The following is a 12,036-nucleotide window of genomic DNA, read 5'->3' on the forward strand; positions in this document are numbered from 1 at the left end:
AACAATATTATCTCATTTGCTTCTCCCTGTTTTGCTGCTCTGGAATGTGGCTGAAGATTGTTTACCAACAGGTGCATGTTTGATTTGTTTAATGTGAACTGTTTTTACTTAATGACCAATCACCATCAGCTGTGTCGGACTCTGAGGAGTCAGTCACGAGTTTTTATTATTCATTCTTGTTCAGCCTTCTGTCTGTATCCTTATTCTATTTCTTTAGTATAGTTTTAATATAGTATTCTGTGATATAATGTGATAAAATATAATATAATGTGATACAGTGTGATATAGTATGATATGATATGATATGATATGATATGATATGATATGATATGATATGATATGATATAATAATGTGACGTGGTATGATATAGTCTAATGTAATGTAATACAATGTAATATAGTATAATGTAATATAGTATTATATTATATTATATTATATTATATTATATTATATTGCATTACATGATATAGTGTGATATGATATATAATATAGTATGGTATAATAATTATATATATAATAATTATAATATAATATATATATATAATATAATATAATTATAATATTATATAATACAATATGATACGATATGGTATGATATAGTATGATATGATGGAATGTAATATAAATATAATATAATATAATATAATATAATATAATATAATATAATATAATATAATATAATATAATATAATATAATATAATATAATATAATAGCTATATTATGATATATTATTGTATATATGATATATGATATATTATATATGATAGATGATATATGATATGTGATATGTGATATATGATATATGATATATGTGATATGTGATATATGATATGATAGATCATATGATGTGATGTAATATATAGTATGGTATGATATTGTATAATATAGTATTGTATAATATAGTATCATATCACATCATATCATATATCATATCATAATAAATCAGCCTTCTGAGAACATGGATTCAGATTCATCTCTTCCCTCCTCCTGGGGACCCTCACAAAGACCCCACTGCTCTCACCCCCATCGCCCCCATGGCCGTGCATCCTTACCCTCCTCTGCTCCTCCTCTGCATCAGCAAACAGCTTCCTGATGTTGGCCTCGGACTCCCCCACGTACTTGTTGAGGATCTCGGGCCCGTTGACCACCTTGGGCTCCCTGGCATTGAGCATCTTCCCGATCTGCCGCGCCATCAGCGTCTTCCCGCAGCCCGGGGGGCCGTAGAGCAGGATCCCCTTCACGTGCTTGCAGCCTGCAGGGACAGGGAAGGCATCGTGGAGAAGGCTGAGCTACAACAGAGACCAAGGAAGCCAAAGAATAAAGGAGGGTGTTGGGAAGGAGGAAAGTTTGACAAGAAAGTCTCACAGGTACGCTTGGCAGAAAGATTTTTGAATATAGAATCTGAAAATGGAATAGAGATGGAAGCAAGATTTGACACAGAAGAAAAGAATTGCTGAGCCCTAACCAAGGAGGCAAAGGATATGTTAGTTAGAACATCCTTAGAGCAAAGGATAAACCCACCTCAAACAAGAAGATGTTTTTACCAAGCACAAAGATAGCACAGGCAAACACGCCTGCCAATGGTGCAAGTAGAAAAAAGATCTCAGAATTTTCCACTGCAAGAAAACTAAAAAACAACTTCCAGCTTAAACTGTAACGTGCTTTTAGTGAGTGGAGAACAGTAACATGAATATGATAATTACAGTAGTTATGATGGGCTAGAGATAAAAGTTAAGGTATAGATTGGTTCTAATGTATGAAGATGCTCAGCAAAGAAAAGTATAGAATGCAGTGTAACCAAAAGAAAAGTCTATAATGCATTATAACCTAAACTAAGGGTCTCCAGGGCTGCCTGCAGCTGGAGCTGACAGCTGTAGGCACAGCTCTGTCACCTGAACTGCTGTGACATCTTGGATGGAATAAACTCCATTTTGGATACAATAAACTGCATTTCAAAGAGCCACCTGGAGGCCTCAGGAGTCTTGGGGAAAGGTGGAGCTCAAAGGTTTTTTTCCATTTTTTAATGACTACATGAAAATCTGATTTTACTCCATTTTTGTGGATTGACTTCTTTAAGAATGTGACCCATCCATGGTAACCTCACCCCATCCCACAGCGCCCTCAGGGCTGTCACACCTCCGGGCAATTCTGCCTGTTAAGGACAAACACACCTTATTCTCACAGATGTATTTTATGAAAAATCCTTTTGTCAGGATATTTTTTCCTGAGGAGCTGAGAAGCTTCAGCTTCTCCATGTTTTGCTGCTTCAGAATATGATTTGGAGAACTGTTTACCCAGCATGTGAATTATTTTTACTTGGTGACCAATGACAGCCACCTGTGAGCAGTCACAAGATTTTATTATCATTCCTTTCCTTTCAAGCCTTCTGATGAAAACTTCTATTATTTAGTATACTTTTAATGTAATAAAACTATTTCTTTTCATATAATATATATTATAAAATAATAAATCAGCCTTCTGAAACATGGAGTCAAGATTCTCATCTCTTCCCATGTCAGGGTTGCCTGCAAATTCCACCCCTCATCACTCTGCTGTGATTGCACTTACTCCTAAAGGTTATGGCATAAAAAATTGATTTCAGTCTGAACAACTGCTCAATATTATTTAATTCCTGTGACCCCACAGGCCCTCCTCCTTCTCTCTCTGGTTCATTCACTGCAGTGAAGCTCCAGGTCACTGCCCTGAGGAGCAGCTGATGCTCCCAAACCCCAGAGAGCAGCAGCGCTGCACTGCCTAAGCCCAGCAATAAAGCTGAGAGGGAAAATCAATCCTGCTGGGCTTTTCTGCAGATAAAAAATTTACTCCAGGAATCCAGAGCTGTGCCTAAAGAACTCATGAGTCAGCACTGTGAGTCAAAACCATAAACAACATAAACTGAAGACAAATCTCACAGGGGAGGGAGTGAGGCACAGATAAATTAAAAGTTGTTCCTGTCAAATCCCTGCCATGAGGGCATTGTGACCATGGGGGAACAGGATCTGCTCTGCAACCAAACTGCACCGGCCAGGGTGGTGCTGACAAAGTGATCTCTGCAGGGAAACCCCAGCACAGCAATGCTCCAGCTCCTGGGATCCAGCACGAGGCCACCAAAGGGCTACAGAGGCCACCAAAGAGCTACAGAGGCAACCAAAGGGTTACAGAGGCCACCAAAGACATAAAGAGGCTACCAGAGGGCTGCAGAGGCCATCAAGAGGTTACAGAGGGCACCAAAGGGTTAAAGAGGCCACCAAAGGGCTACAGAGGCCACCAAGGGGCTACTGAGGCCACCAAGGGGCTACTGAGGCTATCAAAGGCATAAAGAGGCCACCAAAGGGTTACAGAGGCCACCAAAGGGTTACAGAATCTATCAAGGAGCTACAGAGGCCACCAAAGAGGTGCAGAGGCCACTAAAGGGTTAAAGAGGCAACCAAAGGGTTACACAGGCTACCAAAGGGTCACACAGGCCACCAAATGGTTACAGAGGCCACCAAATGGTTACAGAGGCCACCAAAGGGCTGTGGCAGGTCAGGGCTGTGCTCCCAGCCCAGCCAGGCAGATCCATGGTGCTGCAGGGAGTGCCACAACACAAACACCAACACTCTGGGCCTGCTTGGTTCTTCTGGTTTTCCTCTCAGACCTGAGAGAAGTGTCTGAGGCAGCTGGGGGGGCTCAGCCTGAACCCCGAGGACATCCCTGGCCACCTGCTGCCAGACTGGGTTGCCACTGAATGGGCAACACTGAGAGCAGGGTCTCAGTCGGGTGACAGAACATTCCAGACCCCCAAAGCAATTCGTTCCTCTTCAAATCAAACTGCCACAAGCAGCTCCAGCAGACATTTCCCTTCACAGCCACGTTCACCTGGCTAAAATCAAAGTTTTAAGGACAAGCAGGACTTTATTAAAATTAGACAGGTGATGACAAATCCCAAATGTTACCTCTCAAATCACAGTGGGATCCTCTGCACCACACAGGAATTTTGATTAAGTTTATCTCTCTGCTGATTTCACCAATGTGGCCCAAATGTCAATATTATTATGAGAAAATCTTTCTAAACACAAATTACAGCTGTGCAGACATCTCCAGCCAGTTCACCATTTGATGAGCTCCAAAAAAAGGTCATTGCTGTAACCTGAGCCTTAAATTCTGCCCTTCAATGACAGTTAAAGGCTGAATAGGAACTTTAACAGAAATTAAATATGGGAAAAACAAAATCTGAGGGAAAATTCATTAAAAATGCTGAGAATGGGAGAGTTACTGGTGCTACCAATGGAAGTCATTCTGTTTTGACCCAGAACATCACCTGCCCAAAGACAAGATAAAGTTTATTTGTTCAATTCTCCCTCTTCAATTTAGTGGAGAGATCAGAAGAACTGATTTAGTATAAGAGGGATTTTCTACTTGGGAGTGTAATTCCCCTTTTTAATTAAAATCAAAGCATTCTGGTGGGATTGGATCACTCAGATGCACCACCAGGAACCTGCATGGATGGGAAGGCCCCAGCACAGCAGGGAGATTTTTATCTCTGCACATTCATCTTGGGGCAGGTTACAGGAAGTTCAGGGTTCCCAGGCTTCACCTGACACACAAAATTTCCCTACAAGTAGAGCTGGGTGGAATTTCCCTCTCATGCTGTAAGCCCAGAGTGTCTGATTTGAATTCAAAGCTGGGGCAGGGAAAGGATGACATCTGAACCAGAAATTTTATTTTCTCAGTGGTCAGGGTTTGGATTTTTCAAATTCTTTGCCACTGGAAAGAGATGACAAAGTGAAGTTCTCCATGATCTCTAGAAAGGGATTCCTCACCACATCCCACTGGCTTCAGACCACACAAGCAAAATTTCCCTACAAGTAGAGCTGGGTGGAATTTCCCTCTCATGCTGTAAACCCAGAGTGTCTGCTTTGAACTCAAAGCTGGGCCACACCTGAACCAGAATTTTTATTTTCTCAATGGTCAGAGTTTGAATTTATCAAATCCTTTGCTAGAAAGAGAAGACAAAGCGAAGTTCTCCATGGATCTTTGGAAAGGGATTCCTCACCACAGCCCACTGGCTCTGAGGAGCTCAGTGCACACATCTGTCAGGCAATAATGAGATTTATGACAAGGGCATTTATCCATTTCTGAGGGAATGTGCTAGAAATGAAAATAAATCAGCATCTCAGAGAGCCACTTCCAACAGAATGCCTCTGGCTACAAAACCAGCATCAGGACCCTCAGGAAAAGGGATTTTGGTGAGAGTATCAACAAACAAAACCAAGCACAGCAGCAAAGAGTAAACGTCTGTCAAGAGAGCTACAGAAAGATCCCAAATCCCTGAGGCAGGTTCTGTGGGAAGCTGAGCACAGCCAGGATGTTCAGAGCCCCATCTCACCTGGATTACAGCAGCACAATCCCACCAGCATTCCCTGATTCCTGGGATAGAGCTGGGTCATTCCCACCTGCTCAGAAAGCCAACACTGGGATTTGGGAATGTGCTGAACATTTCTGCCTTGTGAACACACACAGACAGCCCAGGGCATGGGGACACCCAGCTGGGCACAAACTGGGGGTGCCAGATCATGGTGATGCCACCAACCAACACCCCTGCAGCCACCTGGAGCAGGAGCAAAGCCCTCCCAGACCCCACTGATGGCTCATACAGAAATTCCCTGCTGCAGGTTTGGTGTAAAGCCCGTTCCCCTCCCTCCATCCCATTTCCACATTCCATGTTTAAAGGGAATAATTTCCTTTGGTGACTTTGCAGAATTTGCAAGTCCCATCTCTCATACCAGCACTGAAGTCCTTCAGGTTCACTCTGTGTCCAAAAGCTTTCCTGCCACCCACCCTGTTCCCTCCTCCAAAAGTTTTACAGTTTTTCTCATCCACATGAACAAATTACATCAGGAATTCTAATTAATTCATCTCCTTCACTTTCCTCCCCATCCCTGGGGGATACCAAAGCCAATCCCTGGATCCAGGTGCCTCAAGGTGAGCAGACAGGTTAAATCCCACAAGGAGGAGAAGGACAGGAATGCACTGGTCCATGCTCCAAAGTTTTCCAGTTGTACTCATCCAGCAACCCAGCACATGAACAAATTCTGTCAGAACTGTGATTAATTCAGCTCCTTCACTTTCCTCCCCATCCCTGGGGAATACCAAAGTCAATCTCTGATTTTTAGAAGGAGAGGCAAGTGACAGAGGTCAGGGACTTCCTCACCGCTCTCCCCAAAGGAATTCAGTGCCCAGACCCAGCCTGGATCCAGGTGCCTCAAGGTGAGCAGAGCACTTCAGGTGAAATCCCTTTAGGAAAGCACTGGTCCATCCTCAGCAAGGAAGAAGAGTAAACAACAGCAAATGCTGAGTTCAAGCTGTTAAATACTTATTTACAGCAGTGAGGAGTTGACATTTGCTGTGACAGCTGATATTAATAAAAGTGACAAATGGGTAGGAACAGGCAACAGAAGCAGAAAAAGAACAAGGGACACAAGAGCCCACAAGTGTTGGATATGAGCAGATCACTTGGACATGAACTTCAGCCAAGGGAGCTCAGAGTGGGTGAAATCACCTCAAAATCAGTGAGAACCTGAACAGGGTGGGTGAGAAAGCAGGGGGGAGATGGTGAATGTCATCCCTGGTGTTGCAAAGGGAAAAGGGAGAGAACTCTGGGCTTGGACTAAATTGAGAGGTCCCTTCAACCTCAGCTGTTTTCTGACTGTGTTGTACAGAGCTAGCACTAACCTGATGGCTGGAAGAAAATGTCTTTTTAAGTGGGTAGAAGAAAACAAGACTACAAGAAGTAGCCAGAACAACTTTGAGACAACTTCCCTCTAGGAAAACATGGGGTTCCCCACACAGAGGGTTTGAGGAAACAAAGAAAGCAAGAAAAGGACATTTAGACTTCTCTAAAGATATAAATATGTGTTAGACACCCTCCTAGACATGCAGGCTGAATGAAGTTAGAGGTGGATGAAAAGCAGATTAAAATTAAACCCCACAAACTTTATAACACAGCGAGAAATGATCCCTCCTGAATTTAGTGGCATGTGGTGCCTGGGAGATGGAACAGAACAGAATGCTCCAATTAAATCTGCACACTGCAAAGCCAAGAGCTACAAACACACACACAGGCAGGATTCAATTCATCTGAAATCCATGTAACCTGATGCATGAGTGTCTAATTGGGGAGGAATAATGAATTGCATGATGCAAAACACAAAAAATCATCCCAGTGAGGATTCTGCCCAGCCAGGACCTGCTGATTCACAATGGATCCATGGTTTGGGTTGGGGATCACAGTCCTGAGCAGGGAAAGGAGCAGAAATAATGATGGGTGATGTAGAGGTCATAGAAATGGCCTCAGAATCCCAAAACTGCCCTGGAGAATGCTGGAGAGACAGGAGCAGGCTGGATGCAAAGGCTGAGGTATTTCCAGCACCCCAGCTGAGGTTAAACATCCCTGACACTGATTTTTCATTAAAATGACCCTATTTCAGAATAGCTGGGTGAGAATCTTTCCATCATTATTCTTCTCTTACAGTATCTCTGAGTACTTTGAGAACATTAATGCATTAATTTTTAAGGTAGCTTAACAGACAAGCCTCCACTTCAGACAGGATCTGGGGAAGAAAATAATCTGAGTGTCTGCTCATTTCAATGTTCCTCTTGTGTTCTTGATGCCTCACTTCTCCATCATGAGCTGGACTTCAAAATTACAGAGCTCTGAGACCAAGAGTGCAGGCCAAGATGGTTCCCAGGAAACAGAAACCACCTTCAAAAAGTCTGATTTAATTTATTTATGATTTGGGTTCCTTTCAGTCTCTTAGAAGGAACACATAACACCAAACATTTCTCTACCTGTTATTAAACAACATATCCATGCACAATTTGCTCTTGGAGGCCTCCACAACAATTAATGTGCCACAGAAATCAGAGAAATTGCTTTTCTGCTGCAAGTCAAGGCTCTGTTCCAGAGCTTGGGGACACCAGAGTGTTCTTAAATAAGGAAAAGAGGGTCAGCACAAGTGTTTTGTTTTCAAAAGGGTCAGCACAAGTGTTTTGTTTGCAAGTCTGAGAAGGGACTTTAGAGGTTTGTTGCAAGTTACAGCTCCAGGCACCAAATATCAAAAATGTTGTTCCAAGTGAATAAATATCTGTGGGAGTCAGGGGGAAAGGAAGAACAACAAGAAGAGAGAACAGTGGAATGAGCTGGGTTTAAAGGCTCAGCAGAAAAACAGCACCTACCATGGATGGGAAGAAAACACAACATTTGTCAAATAATCAGAGGAGCTTCAGCTGGAGCAAGAGGATGCAGCAGAGAGTAACCCAAGGCAGATTCCCTTCAGCACAGAGTGACACACCCTGAGCTGGCACAGACATCCTGGAAGGGCTTGGAAAGGAGGAGGATTCCCTGGAAACAGAGCTAGGAAGGGCTGTCCTCAGGGAGAACTGCCTGGTGTCTCCCTCCAGCAGTGCCCCAAGGTGTGAAGTTCCTTCCTCAGAAGTGAGTGAGGCACCAAAATGTTTCCAAACATCTTCCTCAAACCTCATCCAGGTAAGGATTTAATTCCATTTGGCAGCCACAGGGTTGGCACCAGTCAATCTTCCCTTTGAGGGTGGGCAGGCCCTGGCACAGGGTGCCCAGAGCAGCTGGGGCTGCCCCTGGGTCCCTGGCAGTGCCCAAATCCCAGGGCTTGCAGCAGCCTGGGGCAGTGGAAGGTGTCCCTGCCATGACACTGGATGGGGTTTGAGGTCCCTTCCAGCCCAAACCATTGTGGGATTCTGTCACATCACACACCCAGGGAGCTGATCTAGCTGAACACTGACCCTATAAAATCTTTATTAATAGCATTTTTTATTGCCAGCTGTATTAGCTCCCCACAGAGCCATGCAAGCCCAAAACCACCAGAACAGGGCTGGGACATCACAGATGGCAAAAAACCAAACTGCCCCTTCCAGGCCAGGGTTGGTGCCCAGCTGGGGCTGATCTAACATTCCTGCTCTTGTACCAGCAGAGTTTCCCCCCTTGGATGATATGGTTAACTAACATTGATTTATGTGCTCCAAACCCAGAACATTCCATGGAAGTTAGATAAACCACACACAAATTGCAAGTAATGCTGGAAGGGTCTATAGAGCCTCTGTGTAGGTCTGGACAGAAATATTTATTGCATTTGGCATGGAAGCTGCAGTCTGGGAGCACTGGGCAAAGAACACAACTGGGTGAGCACTGCAGCACCAGGCAGCAAGCAAATTCCAGCTTTTCCTTTCCCAATAAATTATTCACAAAGGTGAACAGCTGTCACACTGACATTTCAGATCTGAAATATAGTTAAGAGCAAGTTATAACTAAGGCAAAGAAAATGAATGTCAGAAAGTTTTTGGGTTTTTTTCAAATTTCAGATAAGCTCTTTAGCCTTGGGGTTAATCAGAGCTCAGGAGCTCTGCTCCCAATCCAACTTCTTCCCTGAAAAAAGCCTCTTTGTGCAGCCTGGCTGTAAACATGCACAGCAAGAATATTTGTACTAAATGTAATTTAATGGGGCACACCTTTAATTCATTGCCCAGGGTAATCCAAATACCAGTGGTCCTTCACAGAATATTTGTCTTCTTTTATTAAACAACACCAATTATCTTTTACCTTTTTTCCTTCACACGTGGTCCCAGCCAAGGGCTCTGTGCTGCAGCCACAGAATCAGAGAATCCCAGAATGATTTGGGTTGGGAAGGGACCTTAAATCCCACCCAGTGCCACCCCTGCCATGGCAGGGACAATTTCCACTGTCCCAGGGTGCTCCCAATGTCCAACCTGGCCTTGGCACTGCCAGGGATCCAGGGGCAGGCACAGCTGCTCTGGGCACCCTCACAAGGAACAATTTATCCCAATATCTCACCCAAGTCTCTCCTCTGTTAGTTTAAAACCACGCCCATTCTTGTCCATGTCAAAAAAATCACTCTCCTCTGTTTTATAAGCCACCTTTAGGCACTGGAAAGGGCTCCAAGATCTTCCTCTTCTCCAGGCTGAACATCCTCAGCTCTCCCAGCCTGGCTCCATGGAAAGACTTTATAAATACACACAACAGCTGCTTCAAAAGGTAAAAATATTTCAAATACAGGAGGCTGAACTGGCCACCAGTGCCTCTGGGTAAAAGCTGTTCTTTCCACAGCCAGCACCATTTCTCTTCTTTCCTCTCTCTGCAGAGCAGTTAAATATTTAACAAATTTAAGCATTTTATGTTCTCAAGCAGGAGCAGAGAAAGTTTTATCTTGCCCACAGCCACAAAACCCATGAGCCAAAGGCCTCAGCTCTCACATCAAGAGGAATTAAAAGGCAGGAGAGAGAGAGAATCAGCCCTGGGGTTTCTCTATAGCTCCTCCATACGTGCCCAAATCCCCAAGGCAAGACTGAAGGCACATCCCAGGGAAGTTTATTTTGCATCAATTCCACAGGCACTGGAAGCTCCACACACCCCCACACAAACAGGATGGAGCTCCTGATGGAAATCTGGTTTGTAATCAAAATCTTGATTGCTTCATTTGTGGAGAGAGGGAAGGTGGATCAGAAACATAAACATACACAGAAATTACACAGCTATGGATTCCAAGTTCAAATAGGAGCCCACACAGATTATATTCCCAGAACAAGGAGCAGCCAGAACATCCCCAGCCACGTTCTGGGACAGAACCAGACACCTGCAGCTGCACACTGCTTACTAAAAATTCAACCCTGCACCATTTATCTGCCTGCCAGCAGATGTTTACCAAGTACTGGGACTGCCTTTCCTTCCCTTGACCCAAAAAGAGAAGTTATATTTAGAATCTGTGCTTTTATTTCACAGACTCCAGGAGGTGCCATGGCCTGCCAGCACTTCAAACCAGAGCAGCAGAGCTCACAGCCCATGCTGGGATTACTGGGCTCAGGCTGGGGAGGACAGGGCTCATGGTGCAGCTGCCAGGAGGAATAGGAGGTAAAAGAGATTATGGCAGGAGCGTTAAAACAAAATTTCCTCTGAGCTGTAGGGACAGATCATGGTCAGGCAGTCAGGAACAGGAGCACTGCTATGGATAAATGAAGATTTAAGGAGGGAGGGTTTCCCAGAACCATGGGATGGTTTGGGTTGGAAGAGACCTAAAAATCCATCTCATTCCAACCCCCTGCCATGGGAAGGGTCACCTTCTACCAGACCAGGCTGCTCAGAACCCCAGTTTCAGTTCCAGCAGAACAGGATCCAGTTAAACCATGTGTCTCATTCCTTCAGACATTCCATGTGCAGGGTTGAGCTTCAAACTTCAAACCAGAGCAGCAGAGCTCACAGCCCATACTGGGATTACTGGGCTCGTGGTGCAGCTGCCAGGAGGAATGGGAGGTAAAATAGATTATGGCAGGAGCATTAAAACAAATTTCCTCTGAGTTGCATGGACAGACATGGCCAGGCAGTCAGGAACACTGCTATGGATAAATGAAGCATAGGAGGGAGAGTTTCACAGAACCATGGGATGGTTTGGGTTGGAAGAGACCTAAAAATCCATCTCATTCCAACCCCCTGCCATGGGCAGGGACACCTTCCACCAGACCAGGCTGCTCAGAGCCCCAGTTTCAGTTCCAGCAGAACAGAATGCAGTTAAACCATGTGTCTCATTCCTTCAGACACTCCATGTGCAGGGCTGAGTGTTGGTGTTGGGTTTGTCTCTCTTCCCCAGCCAAGCAACAAGAGTGCAAAATACATTTGGGAGCAGCAGGGGAAGAAGAGGCTCTGTTGGATCCCTCAGAAACTGCTGTGCTACAGCAGCACAAGGGTGTGTCCAGCCCTCACACACCAGGGACTGCCCCCCAACCACACTTTTCCAGGTTATACCTGGAAGGGTTATCCTCAGTGTAACCTTTTCCAGGTTATGCTCAGTGTAACCTTTTCCAGGTTATCCTCAACATAACCTTTGCCAGGTTATCCTTAGTATAATCTTTTCCAGGTTATCCTCAGTGTAATCTTTCCCAGGTTATCCTCAATATAACCTTTTCCAGGTTATACTCAGTGTAATCTTTTCCAGGTTATACTCAGTGTAAT

The 12,036-nt window shown here is 44.4% G+C and overlaps 1 protein-coding gene across 2 annotated transcripts in view; it reads right to left on the reverse strand.

Moving 5' to 3' along the window:
* Nucleotides 1-12,036, reverse strand: part of NSF (N-ethylmaleimide sensitive factor, vesicle fusing ATPase) — a 73,160-nt gene that overhangs the window by 27,696 nt on the left and 33,428 nt on the right. For both annotated transcript variants that reach the window (XM_059489367.1, XM_059489368.1), the window contains exon 9: nt 1,055-1,254. In XM_059489367.1, coding sequence (XP_059345350.1) covers nt 1,055-1,254 — 200 coding nt within the window. The remainder of the gene's footprint in view (nt 1-1,054; nt 1,255-12,036) is intronic.

The sequence above is a fragment of the Ammospiza nelsoni genome, chromosome 26 (genome assembly GCF_027579445.1).
Source record: "Ammospiza nelsoni isolate bAmmNel1 chromosome 26, bAmmNel1.pri, whole genome shotgun sequence".
Lineage (NCBI taxonomy): Eukaryota > Metazoa > Chordata > Aves > Passeriformes > Passerellidae > Ammospiza > Ammospiza nelsoni.